Raw genomic sequence first — 25,765 nt, 5'->3', positions numbered from 1 at the left:
TGAAAGCCAACCTACGTAGTTAGCTGTCAGCGTACTTCAGTGGAGATATTCACCCGATTGCGATATTCGTGCGCCTCGCTGACGCTGTACAATCGCACACTGTCCTTGCTTGCTGGAAGAGGATTCTGATATTTTCCAGGGTAATTAGCATTCCAGAATCATTCTGACTGTTTACACAGGAGTAAACACGCAGGAGATAGACGCATGCCTATGGACCGCAGATATTGCCGTGGTGTATGCGCTATCGGTGTCTCATCTGTTTTGTAGTTAACGTTAGATACAGCAGCGTTTGAAACACACATTAAAATGGCCACAGACGAGCTGTCGTCAAAGCTCAGCCGTCGGCTGCAGATAGAAGACGGTGCCGAGGAACCGGTGGCCGTTGATGAGGGTGGTCAGGGACATGAAAACGGAGCGGGTGAGGAGAAGGCAGCCACGGCGAACGCAGACTCTGAGTTGGGCGCTAAACTCATGCGGCGGGGGGAGTTGAACGACGGAGTGGGTGAACACCATCAGCCGAGCATGAAGGTCTTCAACCCCTACACTGAGTTCAAGGAATTCTCCAGGAAACAAATCAAAGATATGGAGAGAATGTTCAAACAGTGAGTTCATGTTGTCAAAATATCAGCATTACTTTTATTTTTCTTCATTTTACAACCTGCCCTAGAATTTCAAACCACTAACTCAGGGATGGGCTTCTCCAGTCCTTGGGGGGCAGAGTGGTGTCACACTCACACTCCCGAGGACTGAAGTTGCCCATCCCTGGACTAACTAGTTGGCTTTGGTTTAGTAGAATGTCAGAATTGCAGTGTCTCAAACTCAATTATTTTCCCCAATCAGGTATGAGGTGTTGATTGACACTTGTTGAGCAATGCACTGTTCAATGGGTAATTCCCCTTGAATGTCTTTATTTAATGTAATCAAATTTGATTGGGTCACAAAATGACCTCTATATTTAACAAACTCTAGAACAGCTCAAGCTATGATTCTCTGAACAAGTGTATGTGAGCAAGTGTTTCATGAATTCATAGAGCTGTGTTAGTGCTGCCCCACCCAGTCTCTCGCTTTCTCTCCACTCCAATGTGTGAGTGTTGTAGCATGACAACCTAAACCCATAGTATAGGATGTCATTCTTATAGTATCATTATTTTTCATGCTAACTAATTTAGTCTCAACTATCAGCATACTTTGGTTCATGCATATACTGAAACCTTTTTATCAGGCCAATGTACACCATAACTTTGTACATGATCATATACACGCCTTTTATGATACAAGGTTACGGATGCACTTATACTATACCTCTTATGTCACAGGGGTAAGTAAGGGATTGTCACAAAGCACTATGGAGCTGACAAACATACAGTCCTTCCCCTCTGCCCTGTTGCACTGGGTACTGTTGTGGCCGCGCCAATTATGTCCGACTAATTCCAATAGAAAACCACACAAATGTCCTACCGAGAGTTGAAAGCTGAAATGGGGAGGGCTGGCTAGGGGGATTTTGGTTAAAGCCATTCTGGGGTTGGCGCCCAAAGTCCCTTGTTCAGGCGAAGGTTCCCACTTCCCAGTGCCAACCCGATGACAGATTGTCCTTTACAAAGACAAGGGAGTCTGGGAGAGGGTTTGCTGTTGCACTGGTCAGGGGGAACTTTGGGAGAGGAACTGTCCCACACTACTTAGTTCTGCTTCCCCATGGCCACACCAACAACAGCCCCTTTGTTAAATGAGCAGCGACGAGTGAAGAACTCGTTCCAAGAATAGAACTTGGTCAAGAGATATGAGTGTCAGATCGGACTTGAAAAATCGGTCTCATCACTGAATGCTACCACTCTTGCCATTGACAAGATTACACAGGAATCTGTAGTAGGCCTATTGTGGTCAATACAGTGGACCGGACCATGGTGTAATTCCGTTCCTGTGGAATTGCCCAAGACTTTGTTTCACAGTTACATTTATGCCAAACATGGTTTGTTCAAAGTTTTTAACAAACCATGCAGAAGTCTACTTTGAACAAATATCACTGAAATTTTATTAAAACGCATTTACTTGAGGAACAGTGCAGAATCAAAGTTTGGTAACAGAATGACAGTAAAATGTCCCTCAGTTTGTGGCCACTTTTTCCCCCAAAACTCTTAAATATCTACTCGGAATTAAGGTTTAAAAAGATGTCTGCAGACAGAATGGGGTGTCGGCTATTATGACACCTTAACTAATGACGGCAACATAATAACATGGGTCCTTGATCTGTACTATACAGAAATGCATTATCTTCATGGTGATGTATCCTGAATAGGTACACAAAGGTCGAACAATGTAATATCCTCCTTTGCATGTTTGGGTATTATTCTACTATTATTCTAATGAGCTCTGCCCCCAAACAAGACCAAATTTGGTTGGTCCGGAATGGACCAAATCTGTACCAATCATAGACATCTGTTTCACAAGTTTGGGCGTCACAGTCCAGCCCAGTAGAGCACAGTAAAGAAACGTAGAGTATATTACTTTATACAGTACTATACTACTCTGAAATATACTTTACTTTTCCTTTATTGTACAGTACTCTACTGTACAAAAACACAAGCTAAATGGTAGGTCTTCCTTTTAATTGTTAATTCTGTGAACTTTTATAACCCTCCCTTATGAGGGAGAGAAATTGTCGATTTTTGGTAACAGAATGACAAGACACTAGGCAATATTTCTTAAACTTTTACAGAAGGCAAATCATTTCCCCCGAATTAAATGTTTATTAGTTGGCAGGGTCTAAATTCTAATGCCTTAAGACTTTTTCTGGTAGGTGTTATCAAGACCCCTCTTCCATGTTTTACCAGAAATCAAAGTTTTCCTTATTCCAAATATTTAGGATAAGAAATGGCTGAAACATGTTTATATGCCTTAATAAAACATAAAGTAGTGTTGGCTTTCATTTGACACCAGATTTGACATGATCCTATAAACTTCACATTGGTGCTCATGGGTCCTTTTTAATATGGAAATGCCCTCATGCATAGTTGCCATTGTGCTTACTGCTGACTCGGCTAAACAAATTCACAGGTCTGTCAGTGGCATTAAGTTTTCATTCAAAACATTAAAGTAACTGTGTGTGGGTGGTTAAGCAGTGCTTGACAAGATCTGTCAGGACTTAACAGTTACAATGGTGCTGGGCCAGCACCTATTTGTTTACATTTCAGACACCATTGAATTGGTCTGTAAATCAAAACTAAAGTCTAAGAGACTCTGATTTATTTACAGCTATTTGCAAATAATTGAGCCCATAGCATTGCTACTGTACCTTATGGCTTGTCTGTATTTTAGAGAGCAGAAGGAAATTGTATTACAGGGGACACAGAATGGGAATCCATAGGATAGCATGGGGTACACACGCACATTCTCACTCAGTCCTGGCATACTGCACTGACGTGTATATAAAAAAGAGGTCACACTTACGACTTTGAAACTCGGTGTAGGCTACTCATTACGTACTCCATATTTTCAGTCCAATCAATGCAATGTCTACCTGATTCTTCTTATGTGCTCAATATGCGGTCACTGTCATTGGTTGCTGTATACAGTAGGTTATATTCACCCTCATCTACGTTTTAAGCTTTGGCAACCCTATTTGGCTGCATTCCACTTCATTGTCCTTGACTTAAAATACTGATAAAACACTTGGATGAGGTACACTCGTACCTTTTTGATTTATAACTTAATAGGACTTTTTTGAAATATAAAGCTTTTAACACATCAACTCTGACTTCATTACACATGGTTACTTTTTGATAGTGCAGGAATTTACATTGTTGCCTCAAGCATGGTGATACCTGAACCAGAATGACATGGATGTCTTTGTTGCTTGGTACTTGTGATATAGTTAGGCCTATGTGGTATTGTAAGACCCTATTGAGATTGTTGATTTTGTCATCAGTCTCTATTTCCAAGCCTTCTCTTTTGGTAGCCAAACAGCTGACATTTCAGATAGAAATAGTCTGTTTTTCACTCCTTATTATGATCTGATTGACAGTACACCTTTGATGGGATAATGATAGTGTTAGGTATAGGAACATGTACAGTACCAGTCAAAAGTTTGGACACACCTACTCATTCCAGGGTTTTTATTTTTACTATTTTCTACATTGTAGAATAATAGTGAAGACATCAACTATGAAATAACACATATGTAATAACCAAAAGCGTGTTAAACAAATCAAAATATATTTTGGATTCTTCAAAGTAGCCACCATTTGCCTTGACAGCTTTGCACACACTTGCATTCTTTCAACCAGCTTCATGAGGTAGTCACCTGGAATGCATTTCAATTAACAGGTGTGTTGTGACAAGGTAGGGGTGGTATACAGAAGATGGCCCTATTTGGTAAAAGACCAAGTCCATGTTATGGCAAGAACAGCTCAAATAAGCAAAGAGAAATGACAGTACATTACTTTAAGACATGAAGGTCAGTCAATCCAGAAACATTTCAAGACCTTTGAAAGTTTCTTCACGTGCAGTTGCAAAAAAACATCAAGCGATATGACAACTGGCTTTCATGAGGACTGCCTCAGGAAAGAAAGACCCAGAGTTACCTCTGCTGCAGAGGATAAGTTTAATTAGTTACCAGCCCAAATAAATGTTTCACAGAGTTCCAAGTAACAGATACATCAACTGTTCAGAGGAGACTGCGTGAATCAGGCCTTCATGGTCTAATTGCTGCAACAAAACCACTACTAAAGGACACTAATAATAAGAAGAGACTTGCTTGGGCAAAGAAACACGAGCAATGGACATTAGACTGGTGGAAATCTGTCCATTGGTCTGAGTCCAAATTGAGATTTTTGTTTCCAACCGGCGTGTCTTTGTGAGATGCAGAGTAGGAGAACAGATAATCTCTACATGTGTGGTTTCAACGTGAAGCATGGAGAAGGAGGTGTGGGGGGTGCTTTGTTGGTGATTTATTTAGAATTCAAGGCACACTTAACCAGCATGGCTACCACAGCATTCTGCAGCTAAACGCCATCCCATCTGGTTTGGGCTTAGTCCCACTAGGAGAGTGATGGCGTGCTGCATCAGATGACCTGGCCTCCACAATTACATTTTAGTCATTTAGCAGACGCTCTTATCCAGAGCGACTGACAGTAGTGAATGCATACATTTCAGTCAAAAAATTCTGTACTGGTCCTCCGTGGGAATCAAACCCACAACCCTGGCGTTGCAAACACCATGCTCTACCAACTGAGCCACACCAGACCTCAACCCAGTTGAGATGGTTTGGGAGGAGTTGGACTGCAGAGTGAAGGAAAAGCAGCCAACAAGTGCTCAGCATATGTGGGAACACCTTCAAGACTTTTGGAAAAGCATTCTAGGTGAAGCTGGTTGAGAGAATGCCAAGCGCATGCAAAGCTGTCATCAAGGCAAAGGTTGGCTACTTTGACGAATCTCAAATATATATATATATTTTTTTTTGGTTACTACATGATTCCATATGTGTGTTATTTCATAGTTTTGATGTCTTCACTATTATACAATGTAGAAAATAGTAAAATTTAAAGAAACTTTGAATGAGTAGGCGTGTCCATACTTTTGACTAGTACTTTTATATGCAACTCACGGCTTCAATTGAGTTCCTGTTTTTCTATATGGCCTACAGCTCTGTGTGGCAGGTGATACATTTTTTTTTATAGCAGTTCTCCTTTCATGTCTGTCACGTAAAATGTCTCGGCAATTCCATGGTAACAGAATGATGCTGAGACTCAGATGCAAAGTTTGGTAACAGAATGACTGCACCAACAGCACAAACCGTCATTCTGTTACCAAACTTTGCATCTGCACTGTACTTCCAGTAAATGTGTTTTTGTAAATGTATCTGTGGAAAGTAGTCATTGTGCATAGAGGAGCATGGTTTAACTTTGCAATCAGTCTCAGCATCACTCTGTTAACGTGGAATTGCTATTCTGATGTCCCCAATTTCTTCCCGGTAAGGTGGAGTTGACACCTGCAATTATATTTCCTGTGCTTTTAAGTGTGACAACATAATTAGTATCATCCCGAAACACAATTAATATCCTTTGTTTTGAATCATATTCATTATTGATTCTCACTTGATGAATTTTTGATCACCAGTGAGTTAAAACATTAAATGTGATTAAAAAAAATTATCAATGAGCCTCTAGGCTTTTTCCTTAATTGTATTGTCAAGTAGGCAGTTTTTCACTGGCCTACAGTACCAGTTCATTATACAGGCACACATTGCATCGACCACAATGTTGCAAGGTATAGGCTTACATTTCCATTTAGTCTACTACTGTTGGGCTAGCCTATGTTGCACAAATTCAATCTTATTTCGCAGTGATAATTACTTTGCTACCGCCCAGCATCCAATCCATGTAATCGGCTACCAGTGATCAAAGTACAGCCAAACAGCACTGGACCTGCCTCAGAGACCTGGGGTCTGTTCAGATGGACATAACGTTAGCATACAGAATGTTCAGGTGGCAATGTATTGTGAAGAACATAAATTGTCTGAATAGTGAATTGTTTCAGCTCTGACGGTATTTTTTTATATGAAACGTTCAGAGTAATACACGTCCCTTAATACACCCCTGAGCTGCTGTTCTGTCCACATATCTGGTAGGGATTATGGAGGTGACGCTGGTCTGGTCGCTAGATTGATAGATGGTATTAAACCCCCTTCCCTGTCTAGCAGAGAGTAAGCAGATAACGATGGACAGGCAGGAAAAAATACTGGCTGGCAGACTGTCTGTTATACCCACATGTACTGAAACAGTGGGTGGTATGGGTAGATCTGTCAGAATGGTGTAGCAATATACATACACACATACATAGAAGGCATCGCTGAAAAGGGCACTGTGCGATGAGTCATGCCTTTGTGGCCTCAGCAATGAGTAACAGAAGTTTCTGTAGGCTGTAGCTCAATGTATTGTGCAAACCAAAAGATGAGGGTGTAGTTAGCTATCAAGCCTCTGTAACTTGATCTCAACTGGCTCACTGCTAGACCCTACAAGATTTGGACAAACCGAAGAGCTTTCTACTTTTTCACCTACAGGCCTTTTCCAGTGGGGAGCAATAGAACCCAAAGGCAACCTCCCAAGCCTGTCTACTTTTTAAAAGAAAATCAATTGACAATTGCTGTCAAAACAAATGCCTGAGGATGGAAGCTGCTAGCTTAATGATCCATTGCATTGGCATGGGATCACCATTTCATTTTGTGCCTCAGGACTCCATCACAAGCGTCAAGCTGGCGTTACCTTCTTGCTCATCTAATAGGGTCTCGTCCTGTACCCCCTGCTGTGGTCACATATGAGACAAGGGGAGCTTATTGTCTTTTCGGCGAGGGCCTGCTGGTTCTATTCCCCCGTAATGAAGTGGGGGGGGGGGATCACTCCTGGGGGGTCCCTCCCAACTCCCCAGAGATTAGCTCAATACTGTTTTCAATGCTGTTTCATTATATTACCCCTTCACCAAATTGCTTCCCTACTCCATGTAGCTCATCTTCACTCACAGCCTACCTGAGGGGTATACTACGATCTAGATCTACTCAGGGTTTTCTAAGGCTAGCCAGCTTCAGTTCTCTTCACATTCCTGCTCAGGCTTCATCCGTTTCTACGATGGTGGATATTGCTTGTCCGTACTACCGCTAACTCTAGCAGGCCTGTAACTGCTCGTACATGTTGCACGTGTCTAGTCGAATGCTGAACGCTGACACAATTCTGAAAGTCAGTGCCACATTTTTATTTGTGCCTAAATCAAAATGATAAAAGTAATCTTACAAATTCACGAGGCTATGGTGTGAAATAGGCTTGTTGAAGTGCCATCTTTCTTGTGCAATGCACAAGCACCTTTTTCCCCCAGTCCTATCGATTTTAAAATAGTTGTATTAAGTTTTATTTTGCGTGAAGTTTCAAATTACTAAATGTGTAATGTAATAGGTATTGTAACATGACTGACAAACATTTAATTTAATAAAATATATAATCCGTCTTCCTCAAGTTAAGGGGCTGATCATGCAGTCTTTGCGATAGGGAGGGAATCTGATTTCATTGGTCCTCAACTCGCAGTTTAAACATTTCATTCAGGATAAATGGAGTTAGCCCTGAGTTAGAACTAACCTGCTCCGGCGATAGGCTAAAAGATTCGTTGCCATATAAGTTTACCTGGCTAAAAAGTGAGCCACTTTCATGGTACTGGTTATCCTGAGTTGAACTCTGCGTTGACCAAAGTTACCTTGCTAACTCCTCAAACCACATGTGTAGTATAGAGGGTTGTGTTCATTGGGATCCAAACTGACAAACGGGGAGGGACTACCAGGACTTTGTCGGTTCCATGCCATAATGAACACAACCCAGTTAGGGGGTTTGCTGGCAGGTTATTGGATTTAGGGTTAGGCTGCCAAGGTTCTCTGCCCTGAAGTGCCACAGCCAGACTTCCATTGATGTTAAGGAGTGCCGCGTTTGTCTGGCGAATGGGAGTTGAACTATATACCCTTTTTCAATCCGGAGGAGCAAAAAGTCTTATTTTTGAGTCTAGGGATATAGGCCTATTTATTTTCAGTACTTCTCCCTGACTGCTGTTTATTTTTATCCTGACTCTTGCTTTACTTTTTAACATGGTAGTTAGTTCATGGCAGCATTGCATATTTTCTTTTAGTGTATTAGTGGGAGGTCAGCTTCTATCACATAAACTAATAGTGTAACCTGTCAACAGCAATGTAAACACAATGGAGAGGGTTTGGTGGTTAGCCATTCCTATACCCCCTCCGAGTGCCCTGCGAGATAGGAGCTGTGGGCATTGCACTTAGGATGCAACTAACTGTCCTGCCCTGAACATCACAATACCATCCCACAGGCCAACGTAATTTACGCTTTCATAGCTCAGCACCATGCTAAAAATAACCACTCTGACATTATCTATCTGTAACCACGTTGGCCTGATCCAATCGGTGTGCTTAACAGCATCACAATTAGTCACCTGGTCATTAATCCCCTGACATCCGGGGGAGAGCCGGTAGTGGCGGTACCAGCGAGGAATGTGCCGTTCCCAGCGTATTACCCAAACACATTCTCCCTTGCCCTAAATGGATTGTCCCGTATCCGATTTCCAGCTGTGACATGGAACATCTGTCACCAAGGGAACCGGAGCCAGAAACCTCTTCCTCGTACTGCCTTTTGACATTCATGGTGGCGATTCTGTATGAAACTCTAGGCAGAGGTTGACTATAAGAACAGGTGACGCGTCAGGTTCCCAACTCTAATCCCATCATTAACCTTTTATGAAGTGGATGCCAAACTCACCCGGGACCAGTGCAGTGCTTATATCACGCACACTGGCTAAAACGCACCGTAGTGATGCTCGTGAGTCCGTGTTATGAAGGCAGCCCTATTATCGGTGTAGGAATGCCTTAATATTTTCACTTGGCTAATGATCAACCTCCCTCCACATTTTGTTTTTATCTTGGCTACTAAATCAAAGCGTGAAGTACGCCCATCTCACAGAGCATTTAAGTAACAGTGTCTAAACCATCTATTACCTGAGAGAACTGACCCTGGTCTTTTGAGAAATTATCCTATTTGGAGAGCTTGAGAGCTTTCGTTCTGTGTGCGTACTCTGGATCGATTTGAATCTCAAACCTATTATGCATTGACAGGAAATGGATGAAAGGCCCTAGTCAAAGACAAAAGAATAATGTAGCTAAATCAATATTGTATCGCCAGAGAAACTTAAGAGTAAAAGTTCATCTTGAGCGTGACTCTTCCTCTTGGGTTGAACTGTCATAAATCTACAATTAGCCACTTCATGCATGTTTGAAGATTATTTATTTTTTTAATCTTACAATTATTTGCTACTACAGTAGTTGTTTCATTATGACTGCACAAATGTGGTCCATAGAGAACCTCTCGTATTGTTTAGAAGGGGTTATCTGGAGTACTACAAGTCACTTGTCTCCACTCCAACAACAAAAACGCCACTTGCTCTACTTCCCAGTTTATCCAACTCAATTTCACCCGTCATGTCACACTAGAGGCTGACTAAGCACTCTCGTTTAACTCGATGCAGATGCTGCCGAAGAGTGGAGGCCAAAGCTAAACCGGCTCTCCAGTTTCCCATGACCCTGACCAAGCATACTATGACCGTCCCAGCTTGCATCTGGCCGGAAGTCCCACTGTCACTTGACACTTGAAAGTGGGTCTCTGCGATATAGCGAACACTGAAATGAAATCCCCAAACTTGATCACGTCCCTATTCCCTTGTTGAGTTCCCCTCTTTGTGGATCTTCTTAAAGGGCTGGCTAAGTGAAGGCAGTAGGGCGAAACCCCCACTTAGACTTGTCTTAGCTCGTCTTGTGCCGCAGCTACAGTAAATACATTGTGGATCATACAACGTCTTAATGCGCTTCATAATGTCATTGTGGAGGATGTGATGTCATGTGGAGCACTCAAGGCCTCAGAGTTGGCATTTTGATCTCCTGGCCCAGTTGCCTCAGCCTGAGGTCTCTGGATACTGTATGAGACTTTCTTGGCATCTGTTGGCACTGCCAATGATGTAATAAACCCTGTATTTCTGATGTTTTTTTTTTATTTTTATGAAAACCTTCTCAATGAGACCTACTAGCATGCATTGTAATCTGGGCTGCCTGTCATACGAACCAGTCAAGTGATGTCATTGACATGTTATCAAGATGGCGGCACAGTAGTCAGATTTTGTTATCAAAATCACCTTTTAAAAATCAAAAATCGATTCATCTTTAAATTTGGCAGAAGCGATTTGGCCTGGGTAGGGCCTGAACGTCGCGGGCTTGGACTTAAAATTAATTCCCGTACAGGGCTCGAACACGCATACATGCTTAGTCAATCAGACATGCTGTGTGCCGTCATAACTGGGCTTGTAGTGTGGCATAAGAGAGGCTTTTCCCCAAGCCTGCTCCGGTTAGCTGTTGTCTAGCAACATAACTGGGACTAAGCCCTAAGGACTCAAGAAGATTGGCAGAGAGAAGACCGAGGGAGGGAGTGGCCTGGAATGAAGTAGATCTCTGTAAACTGCTGGTTTAGGACTAGTGAAGCAGTTATGTAACAGTTATGTTTGACTTGCACAGTATGTTTCAGTTGAATGATTTTGTGTTCTAGTAACTCAATGTTGTAGTCCTTTACGGTCTAGCTAAGCTCCTCACTTGAAAGTGTAATCAACCCTTTAAACTAGGCCTGCGATGTATTTTGGTTTAGGTGTATCATGCATTCCAAGGTTTTGCATGAGCTTATAGTTGGTTTGCAACCATAGGTGTATATAACCCCAGACAAATGGGATATATATCGTCACTATATTGAAGTTCATATCATTGGAAGCGTAATTCATTCCTTTTATGGCATTCTGTTTTGCTACATGTGTGCATCTAATTGAGACTATATTTGGAGTATGTGGGTGAACTGGTTATTTCCAGAATAACACTGAGATAAGTTAGCCACAGGGAACATGGGTTTACTGTGACTGCAGTATTGATATCGTAAGCCAGTTTCAGATGGAAAATGCAAGATTGCTTTGACTTCGTTATGATTTATTTGCAGGCAAGTACATAGACTACTCACTTCAAGCTTTATTAATACAGCACATTTGACATGGAGTGCAACGCAATGTGCTTCACAGGGACAAAAGCTAATAAACAATGAAAATAAAAGCTGAAATATTTACTTCACAACAAACGTAAGATTAAAACGATGAAAGAATGACAAACTGAACGACTAAAAAGCACTCTAAGGTCCTAAAAGCATATCTGACATGTATTGGGGTGCACAATTGTGGATTTGATTTTAAAAACAAATAGAATAATCTTAAAAAGAATTCTAAAACAGGCAACCAGTGCAGAGACCTTAACTGGTATAATGTGTGCTCTCCATCTGGTCTTGGTCAGTACCCGTGCTGGAGCATTCTGTATGTTTTGCAGTTGACCAATGGCTTTCTTGGGTAGCAGACCAGACAGGAGAGCATTACAGTAGTCAAGCCTGCTTGTAATAAATACATGGATGAGTCTCTCTGTATCAGCCTGAGAGAGAAACCGCCGCACCTTGGCGACGTTCCTCAGGTGGTTAAAAAGCTGTTTTCGTCACATTCCTAATGTGTGACACTGTACATCCATATATTCACCTAATCAGACTGAATTTATAGGAAGGCGACAAAAGTTTTTGAAGGTAAACTTGTGACTGGATTGTTATGTAGCCCGGTAGTTGTTGTAAGCGGCTTGTATTATTTTGGCCAAGGTTTTGCAGAAGATTGGAGACGATTATGTTTTCATCATTGGCATTCGTCTTTGTCTGACCAGTTGATTTGCTGTGTTATGAAGGTTTTAATTAGAAAGCCCCTTATCTCACAACCTTACAAGCAACTAATCCCTCCTTTATTTTTTTGTATTTTTTTTGTCTGAAAAATTCTCCAGATTTGTTTTGTGCCAAGTTGCAAGCGTAAGTGCTACTGTACTTTTAATAGTAGGTTGTAGAACCAGTAGTACTTCTACTCCAGAATGTCCAACTTTATTTAGAATTTGAACAAGGCCCAGATTCAGATTTTCACCCATTTTTATATGGTCTTGAGTGCTCTCAAGATGGGAGACTACAAGATTACAATTTCATATCTGCTCAGTCTTCTTTTAAAATCTTTTTTTTGGCCTCTGCTCATTCTAACTTATTATTTTTTATTTTTTTTGTTCATTGTGATTGACTGGTATCTCTTTGGCTCTGTTCTCTCTTATGCGCCCGGGCCCACCTCTCCTAAGATGGTGTGCTGTGTTGATTACCGTGGGCTTTCTGTCCTACACAGCTCGCCCAGGGTTTAACACCCCATTCCAGCCCTGCCGCCGAGCAGGACCCCTATACCAGGTGAACACGGCTCATTAGAGCCCCAGACAGACACACACCTCACAATACCAGACATACCGCCACCTTACTCCATGCAAACACACACACCACTCCATCTACACTTAGATCTCTGACATGCCTTATCCAGGGGCGCCATGTAGCCTAGCGGTTAGAGCGTTGGGACAGTAAGCGAAAGGTTGCTCTTTCGAATCCCCGAGCCTGCCGTTCTGCCCTTGAGCACGGCAGTTAACCCCCACAACAACTGCTACCCGGAAAGCAACGCCTTGGACGTCAATTCATTAAGACTTTTTTTTTTTTTAAGGCATCCCCCGTCACCTCTGATTCAGAGGGGTTGGGTTAAATGCGGAAGACATATTTTGGTTGACTGCATTGTTGTGCAACTTGCCCTAATTCATACTCGCCTTCACTGTGACTCATTTGGCCACTACTTCTCTACTTTCAGGAACAGGCATATTTCATGGATAGATGGTGGATGGAGGCATTTGTTATCTTTATTAGAAGGGAATGTCATAGGTGGCAGCAGCTGGAGTGTAGTCTCGAAACGTGATACTTGGCCTTCTTACTTATTGTAGCTGTACATGGCTTTATCATTTCCAGGAATAGGTTGTCCTATGGCATCCATGCGCTATTGTCTGGTGCAAGAAACATTATTGTAATTTGCCTATTTTTGCTCTGTCTAAACCAACACATGCAGTAAGAGTTGAAACAACACATTGTTAACATTCACCAAGGTCTGTGGATTTTCCTGGATTTACCCAAGAGATTACTGCTTCCCTGTTTGTCACAACTCATTGGAGTAGGGGTGTTAAGTATGTCAAACTCATGCAAAGCGTTTCGCTTTCACCTAGACTTACAGGCCTTTCACGGGTCAATGTGTAACACACGTACTGTAAATGACAGTTCAGTTCACCCTTATTTACTTCTCATTCTTCTCACATACCTTAATCATATGAACTCATCAGTGTTCACAGCCTCACATTTTTGGCGCAAAATTTCAACTCCAAGTCATTGGCGTGTAACTTTCTTTGGTTGAGTTGGAGACCGACATTCCTGTTTTTTTTATCTCATGTAAGCTGTACTGCAATTCGGGTTTCTGTGTTGTAAACTGCATTTTTTAAAAAGCTAACTATAAGAAGAGTGTAGGCTGAGATTTAGACTGGAGGCATCTACAGTATAGTACCTACTGTAGTAAACTTCTGTTAGTATTTTTTAGCTCTGAAAGGTAATGGTGGATGTGGACATTTTGTGAAGCCCTGGCGTTGACTAAACCTTTGAAATGTGTAAGTGCAGACGAGGGAGTCGGTCGTGCCCAAATATGGATATTCTTACCTCCTGCTTTGCCAGAAACGCCACTGCGATTTAAGGAAATTGGGTCTATTTGCACTTCCTCTTTTGCTGATGACAAGTCATGTCCAAAGTAGCTCATTCCTTCTGCAATGCTCAGACACGTCTTAAAGGCCATGGTCTGAGAGTCAACTGAAAGTTGATGCTCATTGCTTAAATCATCAGCATATGATACTTCAACCACCTCGTCATCATCATACCTTTTTCATGGCGTTTCCTCAGCTTGCATTGGCAAAAGTTCTAGTTGGAGCAATAAGTTTTCATTCAATGAATTTTGACTGATTCACTTGTCATGGAAGATAAATAACTTGGGCTACAGTTCAGAGGATAACTCCTGCTGACAAAAGGAAGTCCATTTCCCGTGGGGAGTTAGGGAAACTCCTAGTTTCACTGGGATTTTTTTATTTTTTTACCTTGAGCAAACTTTTCTCTCTCCTCATCCGTTGTTCAGCAAAGAAACTCTTAGAGCAAACTTACACCCAATTTAAAAATGGCTTTACTTTTTACTGTAGGAGTAATCTAAACCCATATCTGTCTACTATACTTTCATAGAATTAGCTAGATGCAGGTTTTACACAGGCTGGGCAAGCATGGACATGTATGGCACGCTAAGAATCTGAACATGTCTGTTCAGTTGAAGGGAAAGCAGTTCTGTTAAAAACCTGTAATGTTAGCCTATACAGTAATTTCTCGTGAGTACAGGCAATGGGTCTCTAGAGATGAGCGTAATAAGCGAGTGTTTAGCTTTCTCTGGGGCCACCCCTTAGGGGAGTAACAGAATATGCTGAAAGTTTCCTGTGCCATGAAGTTAGGCCCAATTTTGCCTTGCGTGGACGAAAGGGGGGAAATAAAGAGGGAGTATGATGTAACCGAGCGTAAAGGGCAACGATAAGGGATAGGAGAACGAGACAACAGTACCTTGAAGGATGCCAAAAGTGAACAAACGGGTATATCTTTTCGGTTTCCCCAATTATTTAGCCTACCCTGCAGTTTGTGATCCAATTATGTCCTAAAATGACCAGTGACATGTATGTTCGCTCAGCAGTATTATTTATAGGTGGACTGCGGACATCTTTGTTTACATTCCTAACTACATGGCACAACCAAGGCTAGTGTCCGGTGAGCTCAAAGTAATCCTTAGTAACTTTCAAAGCCCTACAATCAGGCCCAAAAACAGTACTAGCAACTCTAAAGTCCTTAGCTAAAACTTCTAATCCAAATGGACCTTCCCTTATGTATAGCAGTCATTACATCATACTGTACGGACAGAGCAATGATGATGCCCTTGGTCTTCACATCGGCTCAAATTAAATTTGACAGACTATGCTTCCCAGGGCTCTAGAAGTCAGCCCGTAGCTCAGACTGTGGCGGCCTACTCAATAAAGCACATAGCAATAAGGTCGTTATTCCACAGTTAATGAGTAGCCTTTGAATGAACCCCAATTTCCCCCCCCATAATGGGACATCTGGACAAGGGGAATCTACTGTATAGTGCTGTTCAAATACTCCCTTCATTCATTGCTATCCTCCTTGACCGGTGCAAGTCCTATTGTATAACTCCCACAACCCAGTCATTTTGAGCTGGATGCCAATTACAGTGCTGTGCAATGCTGCTACACATATCCTGACCTAGTAATAGATCATTTTCAGTTCATAATACAATCCTGCCTACGAGAGAGAGATGGTGTAAGTGCTTTTCTCAGAAGGACAGGCACAAATGTAAAAATGTTATGGTCTTGTTCTCTGAGAGAAAAATATCAGTCAAGCTGTTAGGGGCGGGGTGTCACAGGAAGTAAAAGAGATATCGGCCTCTTATCTATCTGCGTAGTCCCCAACTTCTTTCATCTCTGCCTGCAGTCACGACAGACTAGTTCCTCTTTTCCCTCCATCTGTCGCCTTGAGCAAAACTATTACGACAGAATGACACATTTCAACTTCCTCATCAATGTAAACTATGGCAGTAAACACCCCATTAACCAGCCTCACAGCTATTTTAATGGAACTTGTCATGGTACACACCGTGTTAATGAGAAGAGGAATGGAATCTAGGCCGGGGTAAGAGTTTGCATGCTGTGCACGTCCTGCCACTGACGTTGGTTGCTGAAATCACTTCCGTATTGTTCAAGACGTTTGCCACGAATGTTCAGCGCTGCAATGGAATGTGGGGTTAAAACGTTGGTTGGACCTTAACTTCAGGGCCCATTCACAAAGCGTCTAAGAGTAGGAGTGCTGATCAAGGATCAGACCCCAGCTAGGGCTGTTGTGGTGACCGTATTACCGTCACATTGGCGGTCATGAGTCATTAAAGGCAGTCAAATTCCACGTGACCGTTTAGTCACAGTAATTAGGCTTCTCCAAGCTCTGATGCTGCTAACGGTCATTAGTAGCCTACCGAACTTGCTAACTGCCTGGTACTCAGCACTCTATTGTCCCTCTAATCACTCTGACATCAATGCAAATCTAATCAAACGCTTCATGAGCTCATGTTGTGCAATATTTCTATAGGCTATGCAATTGCGCAAGAACAGAGTGATGGCCTCTATTAGAAAGAGGAGGATCCCATCAGCATTCTGTAGGCTCAGCCTACTATATTTATTTCTCAACTTTCCTAATATTAAGCACATTGCTTGTCTTTACAACAGGAGTATAGCCTTCCTGTCTGACATGAAAATGAACCATAGGAAAACCATCCTCCTTTTGCTATTTAAGTGCAGAGATTACATGTATTTTTTCCCCCTGCTCCTGTTTTGACAGGTGCTTAATAATGGTCCATTCTAAATCAAAACGAATTGCACACATTTTATTATTTAGTATATGTGAAAACAAGATTAAATTAAGAATAGTCTGATGGGTGACAATATTAGCCTATCACTTGTGAATGATGTATTATCACTTGTGAATGATGCCCAGCTTAAGGCAAGAAACAATGCCTTTTTATTTTTTTACTTTTTCAAATCAGTGGCACACCTCATGTAGCCTAGCCCATAGGCCTATATGTTTTGTTAAGGTTTGGCTCTTTAACTAATGTGGCCAAATAACTTCTTAAAATGAAGCACATTAATCCGCTTTACAACGGGTGTAGAGCCTAACTGGCAGTGCGTGAGTCAAGTTTGGGGAAGATCATTTTCACCATTTAAATATACTTTCTAATAAAATAATTGCATTTGTGGTCACTTTTGAGAATAGTGTTTTCCTGATGAAGCCTATTGCCGTGTGTGCATTGCTGGGCATTAAATTGTGAAGAAGTAAACTATCAAGATTTTAAGCTAATTGTTCTGATCTGATGCATCAGCCTCATTTGTGTAAAAAAAAAAATAATGTTGATGCTATTGGTTGTATTAATTTGGGATCTATCGCATCCCACAACTGTCCCAGACTGTTGAGAATATTTTATTTTCTCGCATAAAATAGGTCAACTTTTGTACTATGGGGGCTTTCCTGTGGCTCAGTTGGTAGAGCATGGTGTTTGCAACGCCAGCATGGTGTTTGCAACGCCAGGGTTGTGGGTTCGATTCCCACGGGGGGCCAGTACAAAAAAAAATGCATGAAATGTATGCAATCACTACTGTAAGTCGCTCTGGATAAGAGCGTCTGCTAAATGACTAAAATGTAAAAAATTAAAGTAGATTGACAGGCTAGTGCATTTGCTGTTCGTTAGGCCTACTAATCTTGTTGGCTGACGAGAAGTAAATGTAGACGTTTTCTTCCAAGATCTTCAATGTGCACCTTGAAATTGAATAAGGACGCGCGATGTTGAGTCCCCAACGTGTCGTTCTTCACTTGTAGCCACGGAGAAAGACCCGATCACGTGATGGAGAGCCGTGTGAGTTCGATGAGAGGTGCTTCGGAGCTGGCAGCATTTAGGGAGAAGGGCTGCAAAGGGCATGGATTTTTTTAAAATTATTATTTATTTTTTTTAAATTTGGGTGCATTATGGCCACACAAAGGAGATGCCGCTGGGAAATTTCTGGAATTATCAAGTGCTTCTCAAATTATGAATTCGAGACTGACGAAGTGTGTACAGCCTGCGCAAAATAACAAAGCAGAGCACATGCCTTTCAAGGGATTTTTTTTTTCAAGTCATTAGAATTGCATCATGCAGCCTTATATTTTATTTTTAATCGATTTAAAAAAAAATTGTTATTTATTTAACTAGGCAAGTCAGTTAAGAACATTCTCATTTTACAATGACGCCAAGCCTGGACGACGCTGGGCCAATTGTGCTCCGCCCTATGGGACTCCCAATCACGGCTGGATGTGATGCATCCTGGATATAGCCCAACGTTTGTAGAACTACGGTTGCAATAATAACTCTAAATGAAGCATATAGGAGGACCTATTTCTTTAACCGCTCAACACAGAATAGTGCATGTGCGCACTCCCTCATCGTTTGGAGAAACTATCTATTTTATTCAGCTTTGTTCAATTGTATTCTTCATACTATAATATAAAATGCCATGGAATTCTAAGCAAATCTTGTCTGCTAAATTAACTAATGTAGCCCACAGCCATATGGCATGGCCAGATCAGGACCTAAAGGACAACTCAGAGTATGCTATTCTGTTCTTCTGAAATATACTATTTTCTTCTTATGTTTCTTTAGACCGGTCTAAAATAAATAATGGATTTGTGAAGATCTAGGCTATATTACATGGATTTATTAGACTTTTTCAAATGTAGTTGTTCGAAAGGTCTGCATCAGTGGCTTGTAGGCTGTGTGGAAGCCAGGAGACGCCAAATTTGTTTGTTAATTATCGGTCAATTACCGTGAAACTGACAGTTATTTGCGTGACAATCACCGGCTGACAATTCCGTGACAACCCTAGCCCCGCCCACATTATTCATTATGAATTATAAGGCAAAATTGATCCTAGCTCAGCACTCCACTCAGAGACACATTGTGAATACGGGCCCAGGACTTCATTCCTGGCTGTGAACACTAGCAGAGATGGGGGTCTTTGCTGTAAAGCCACTCGTTCCACCACTTCACTTCACCGGATGTATGCCTCTGGAGGGACTCTAATTGGCTATCAATATTTGCTGACACGACTCGCATTGTAGTCTACACTACAGCCCAAGAATGATGGAAAAGGACTCTGATAGCCAGAGACATAAAATGCTATTCTGTCAATGACTGTCATGTGCAGTTAGTGGGTTGGCGCTAACGCTATAGAAAGAGCGAGGAGGAAGGAGAAAAGAAAGCGTGACTTGCTTGCAGGTGCCTCACCCCAGACTACTGCGGTCTTCAGTAAAAGGTGCCTGTTGCCATGGTGACGCCATCTCAGAGCGAGAGGGTAGAGAAGGTGGTTTCAGACAATGACTGAGGGGAAGTGGGAGGCCAATCCTTTAGCCAAAGTGCTTCCTCCTTCACTCTGCTTTCTTGCGCGCAAATGACCGACTGTTGGTGGTCGGCGCACGTCTCTGGAGCCAGAGGTGTGTGTATTATAGTGCTTTCAAGACAACTGGTTACTCTCGTGGGGGGGGGGGGAAATGAGGTTAAATCATGACGTCAATAATCTTTAGGTCGGAAAGTCGGAGCTCTACAAAGAGGCCCGAGTTGGATGACCATTAATCAATTTATTTCTAAAAAATTTTCTTTCTTTAAAAAAATATATATTTTATTTTTATTTTTTTTGCTAGTCGGAGATTGTTTTCTTGAATGTACTTAAGTCGGAAGTAGGCGATTTCCCAGTTGTTTTGACCGCGACATTAATCCTGCTGTAGGACTCATTATATAGCCAGCACTAGCAGGTCAAACGAACGAGTCACTCAGGAAAAACAAATCATGAGTTTCCCCAGCAGTGTACACTGGCCCCCCTCTCTTGGGCCGGTGGGTCAGAGGGGCTGATAAACACACAGCTAGCTCCTGTCCAACTCCCTTTTTTTGTTTAGTCTGTGCTCTTTTGTCTCTTTCTGTGTGTCATCTAACAGGTGAAATCTAGTTAGAATGTACTTTTAGTTGGCAGCATGTCTCAAATGTTCATTTCCTCATTGTGCAATTGCACTTGTCTAGAACAACTCACAGCAGAGGCCAGCAGGGTATGATAAGAAAAGATTGCATAGCCTACAGACAAGGTAAAAGGTCAGGGAGTCGTAAAATGTAGCAGGTGCTCTTTCTGTTGCACAGAGGTTGATATGCTGTATAGGCTGGCTTATTTGTGGGGAAACTTTGGTATGACTTAAATATGTATGAGTAAGATTACCACCCCCACCCCTCCTTAGTCTAACCGCTTCCTGTAAAAGTGTGACTCAACATGGTTTAACTCACTGGACTTCAGACTGAAAGTGTGTGTGTGTATGGTGACTGTAAAGCTTACCGTATGCTTCCCAGTCGAAACAGTTCATGTACAGTACCAGTCAAAAGTTTGGACACCTACTCATTCAAGGGTTTTTCTTTTCTTTTTATTATTTTCTACATTGTAGAATAATAGTGACGACATTAAACTATGAAATAACACACATGGAATCATGTAGTAACCAAAAAAGTGTTGAACGAATCTAAATAATATGTGACATTTTTCCAAGTAGCCACCCATTTGTTAGTTCCCTTTTTCTGTTGAGCGATGATTTTTGGTTTCTTATTGGGAAACGTAAGTGACTTAGACTGAGTGGACAAGATGGCTGGGGGTCTGATTTCTCTCTTTATCCATCTCTCCCATTTGTTATCTCTCCCCCTCTCCTTTAAAGGCCTCTCCTCAGGTAGCCAGCAGATCTGACTCGCTTGCTTACAGCTGTACTAGGGTTGGAACGCATTCCTGTGTATATTCACACCAGTGTTGGGAGTAGTGAACTAGAAAGCATACACCCATTGACTTTTTCCACATTTTGTTGTTACAAAGTGAGATTCAAATTGATTTGTCATTTTTTGACAATGATCTACACAAAATACACGGTCAGTCGTTTTTTTTAATAAAAAACCAAATGTATTAATGGAAAATTGGGTTATCTTGATTAGATAAGTATTCCACAAATGTTAGTCACCTTTGGCAGCAATTTACAGCTGTCTTTTTGGGTAAGTCTCCTAAGAGCTCCTAGGCATACCTATAACATGATGCATCCACCACCATGCTTGAAAATGAAGTGGTACTCAGTGACGTGTTGGATTTTCCCCAAACGTAATGCTTTGTATTCAGGACAAAAAGTTAATTTCTTTGCCAAATTGTTTCCGTATTACTTTAGTGCCTTATTGCAAACAGGATACATGTTTTGGAATATTTTTATTCTGTACAGGCTTCCTTCCTTTCACTCTGCCATTTAGGTTAGTATTGCGGAGTAACTACAATGTTGTTGATCCATCCTCAGTTTTGTCATATCACAGCCATTAAACTCTAACAGATTTAAAATCACGATTGGCCTCATGGTGACATCCCTGAGTGGTTTCGTTCCTCTCCTGTAACTGAGTTTGGAAGGGTGCCTAAATATTTGTAGTGACTGGGTGTATTGATACACCATCTAAAGTGTAATTAAGAACTGCACCATGGTCCAAAGGATATTCAATGTCCTCTTTATTTTTTTGAGAAGATTGAACGACTGCTAGAAATGGCAGTCATTAAATCTTGTCGGTGTAGCAGTTAGGGTAATGGGACAATTCGGAGTACAACACATTTCTCATCCCTGTGTTGAGGTATGTTTTCTGAACCATATCTTGCCCCGGCTCCTCTGTGTTTACTATACAAAGGAATGCTGTCCGACCCTAGTGCAGCTGGAAGCAAGCAGGTCTGATCTGCTGGCTACTCCCCTGACACAGCTGACCACTGGCCGCTAACACAGAGTTGAAATAAGATTTTAACAATGTGGCCAAGATCTGCATATATGAGCCACTAGCCAGTAGATAATCATTTATTTTTTTGTTATGGATTAAGGATATTCAGTTAGGTCTTTCCCCCCTCAAAAAAAGATTTCCAAGTCAAATGCATTCTTTAAAGGAGCATTCTGCATTTGCTACATCCATTTTTGGACTTCAAAATTAATTAATGAAGAATTTTATAAATAAATACGTATTTTCAACTCTCTAACTCTAGTGTTTGTTTACAAACACTGTATAGCTTCAAAACATGGTTCAAACAATCATTTTGATATCATGGAGGGTCAGTCCTTGCATCCATAGCCATGTCTGAATTTGAAACGGGTTACACTTCTCCAGGCCCATCCCTAAGCTGTTTCACCAAAAGGTGGCGGGACTGACTGCTTCGTTGTTTGAACTGCAGACAACCCTTTTTAAGACAGTCTGCCTCCCAACAGATGCAACTCACCCAAGGCTGATTGTTATCATGTAGCTTGGCTAACACTGTTTGACAAATAGAAAACCTCAGAGGAACAGGGAAGAGGCTAGCACTGCTCAGGAGAATGAAGCAGTCAGATTGAGATGAAAGGCGCTCTATTTTTTTATTATGCTCTACCCCCCTCAAGTGGTCACCTGCAGCATGACGCTCAAACATGAATACCTATTTGAGTCCATTGACAGCAATTTGGAATCAACCACTCTTATTCCAGTGCATAATACTCAACATGTTAACGTGCTTCAATTAAGTGAAGTACTTAGAAATTCATAACGTATCATACGAATTGCCAAAATGAAAAGGAAAAAAGGCTGTAACATGCATGAAATGGATGACGTTGTGCACAATTTTTGGGGACCCGTTTTAGCTCGAGCGCTACTTTCAAAACTACTAGCTGAAATCATACATCCTTTAACACATTTAACCTACGCCAGGCTAACCGTCTTTCTCTCTGCATGTTTTCAGGTACGACGCGGGGAAGGATGGCTTTATAGACCTGATGGAGCTGAAGCTAATGATGGAGAAGCTGGGGGCACCACAGACCCACCTGGGCCTGAAGAACATGATCAAGGAGGTGGACGAGGACCTGGACAACAAGCTGAGCTTCAGAGAGGTGAGACGAGAATGAAACAGCATGGCACCAAGCACTCGCTCTTCCTATTATATATCTTATAACTTGTAACACTTGTACTTGTGTGGAAGATGAGTGAGTGGTGCAAGCTGTCAGGTTGTATGAAGTTCAGTGACGTTTTTTGTGATCATTTTGCTGCATGTATGCATGTTTTCTTTATTTTTTTTTTTATGCATACATTTGATTGTAATATTCATCAGTGATCACAAAAAGAGAACCTGTATGGATTCTGTTCTGACTCCAGTGACGGTCCTTTCTTCCTCTCCTTCTCCCCAGTTCCTCCTGATCTTCAGGAAGTCGGCAGCAGGGGAACTAGCAGAGGACAGCGGTCTCAGTGTTCTGGCTCGGCTATCAGAGATTGACGTGTCCACTGAGGGAGTGAAGGGAGCCAAGACCTTCTTTGAAGCCAAAGTGAGTTCAAGTTCTGATCCTCCGTGTCCGAGGTTGGTTGTGCACCGTCCTCAGCACAAGCATGAGAGAGAATCCCGTTCTCATGGCTCTTCTACACTGTTTCTCCCTCTACACTGATTCTCCCTCTATCTGCCCTTTCATTCACGTTGATCCTTTTCAATAAATAATCAAGAAAAATACAAACTTTATTGAACTGACTTGAGACGTTGGTTGGTTAGTGATGTTTGTAGGCCTATGAGATGAAGGGTAGGATAACAATGGAGCAGTGGTAATACATCTTCTCCCTTCGACAGGTGGCGGCCGTCAACGCGGGCAGCCAATTCGAGGCGGAGATCCGGCAGGAGCAGGAGGAGAAGAAGAAGCAGGCGGAGGAGAAGAAGCAGAGGCAAGCCGCCTTCAAGAACCTCCAGTCGGCCTTTAAATGACCACCTCTTCCTCAGCCCCTACTGTCCCACCTCCACTGTCCGTCTGTCTGTCCACTTTATCAGTGTCCCGGTGATTTTTCTGCCTCCATTTTGAAATCTGGTCATATGCAAGGCGCTGGTAGTCTGTCCAGGGTTAGTCCCTGAGAGCGGAGCAGTTCTATTCTGCTGATTCCCCATTGATTTGACCTGACAAGTAACAAAAGAACTACACATTCAGGGTAGTGCAGAGACCGTTTTACTCTTCTTGTCATGTTGGGTAGACAAATATTCCGTTGCTCCTCTAAGTCCGGCACTGATTTTAGGCCATAGCCATGCCAGAAAAGAAGATGCAATGGATTGGATACATGATGTGAATAGATCTGTGATGCAATGTCTCTCCTGTAGATTATACGGTTATGTGCCACTAGCGTAGGTCTGGATTTTAGCTCTGTGTTTTTCTGTAGTGACTGAGGGAACGTGAATAAAAATAGGAATGCATTTTTAGTGATGTGATGTTGTGAACAATTAGGATCGCATTTTAACAGAACGTTATTTACTTACCATTGATTCCAGTGAATCGGAATTGTGAACGTGTGTTCTGAAGAGGTCTTATCCAATCCATTGTGTTACTTGGTACCAGTGATTTTGAGCTACACATGTCATTTCCTGTAGGAAGTCTTCTCAAAGACACAAGTGTTTGTCCTATACTGTGAGAGAATCTGTGCACACTTATTTCCAGACCTTCAATCACATTCTAGAAGAGTAGATCGGGGGGGCAGGGGGGAGGCAAATGGTGGCGGAGAACCGTTCTTCCATGTACCTGGTCCTGGGGTACCCCTGTGTATGTTTGTTCATTCTTCTGTCTTAGCCTGGTTTTTGAGGACAATTGCCAGTTAGATTTCTTGCAAAACCAAACACATACAGGGCTGCTAGAGGACTTGGGGTTCTGTAACAATGGTCGACCACTCGCCCCTGCTTGGGTTTTACTGCATGAGCCTTGCTTGTGACTAGTCAGTATCCAACAATCCCATATTGTCAAAGCTTTGCTTATGGCTTGAAACTAAGTACATTTATGCTCTTGACATCAAATAAATGTTTGCTCAAAGCAACAAGCTGTCAACTAGACACAAACCCTTTGAGCACATGGCAATACTCTGAGGTGAAAATATGCTATCTGTAGTGATGTATACCTTCACCTTTGACCTATAGACTGAGGTTGCAATATAAAATGTGTGGCATTCTAATGCTCTGTAGCATAGCCATTTACTATCTATCATTTTGGAACATAGTTTGAGATATGCAATCAATTTGGCCTTTTCAAAGGGTTGACTTACAGAGCTTTGATATGCTTAAATTAAACCTTGTTTAATGCAAACGCAGCTGTAGCTTTATTAAACAGACTAAATTCTAATAATTTATTAATCGATTTATTGGACAGGGGTATAAAGTAGTCTGTTTGGTCATATCATTCATGTACCCTTCCAGGAAATGTAATGCATTTAACTCAACCTAGCTACTTTAAAAAGGACCAGAATGGGAGTTTAACATTAAAATGAGGGAAATGGTTGTAAGTTTTCAGCATAAGTTTGCGAGCTTCCAACGTAGTGTTATTAAAGGGTATCAACGGGTGATATCTGGCAGCACGTCACAGTACAACTGAGAGGTTCTATGTAAAGAATACAATATTTTTTCATGACAATATACATTTAAAAAAAAGTGCTTTTAGTTTTGTATGGTGAGGGGTTCTGTGAAATGTTCTGCATTATGTACACAAGCAGGTCTCCTGGTAAAAAAATAAATAAAAAGGTGTGTTCACTGGTTACTACA

General features: G+C 41.8%; 1 protein-coding gene across 1 annotated transcript; it reads left to right on the top strand.

The window, feature by feature from the left end:
• The first annotated feature begins 76 nt into the window (after positions 1-76).
• On the top strand, positions 77-25,765 carry efhd2 (EF-hand domain family, member D2). Its single transcript, NM_001173903.1, has 4 exons — positions 77-602; positions 22,958-23,105; positions 23,400-23,534; positions 23,828-25,765. Exons 1-4 carry the CDS (start codon positions 307-309, stop codon positions 23,957-23,959), a joined length of 711 nt encoding a protein of 236 aa, NP_001167374.1. The 5' UTR covers positions 77-306; the 3' UTR covers positions 23,960-25,765.

This window comes from Salmo salar, chromosome ssa15, assembly GCF_905237065.1.
Source record: "Salmo salar chromosome ssa15, Ssal_v3.1, whole genome shotgun sequence".
NCBI lineage: Eukaryota > Metazoa > Chordata > Actinopteri > Salmoniformes > Salmonidae > Salmo > Salmo salar.
This window is presented reverse-complemented; position numbering and strand designations above follow the sequence as displayed.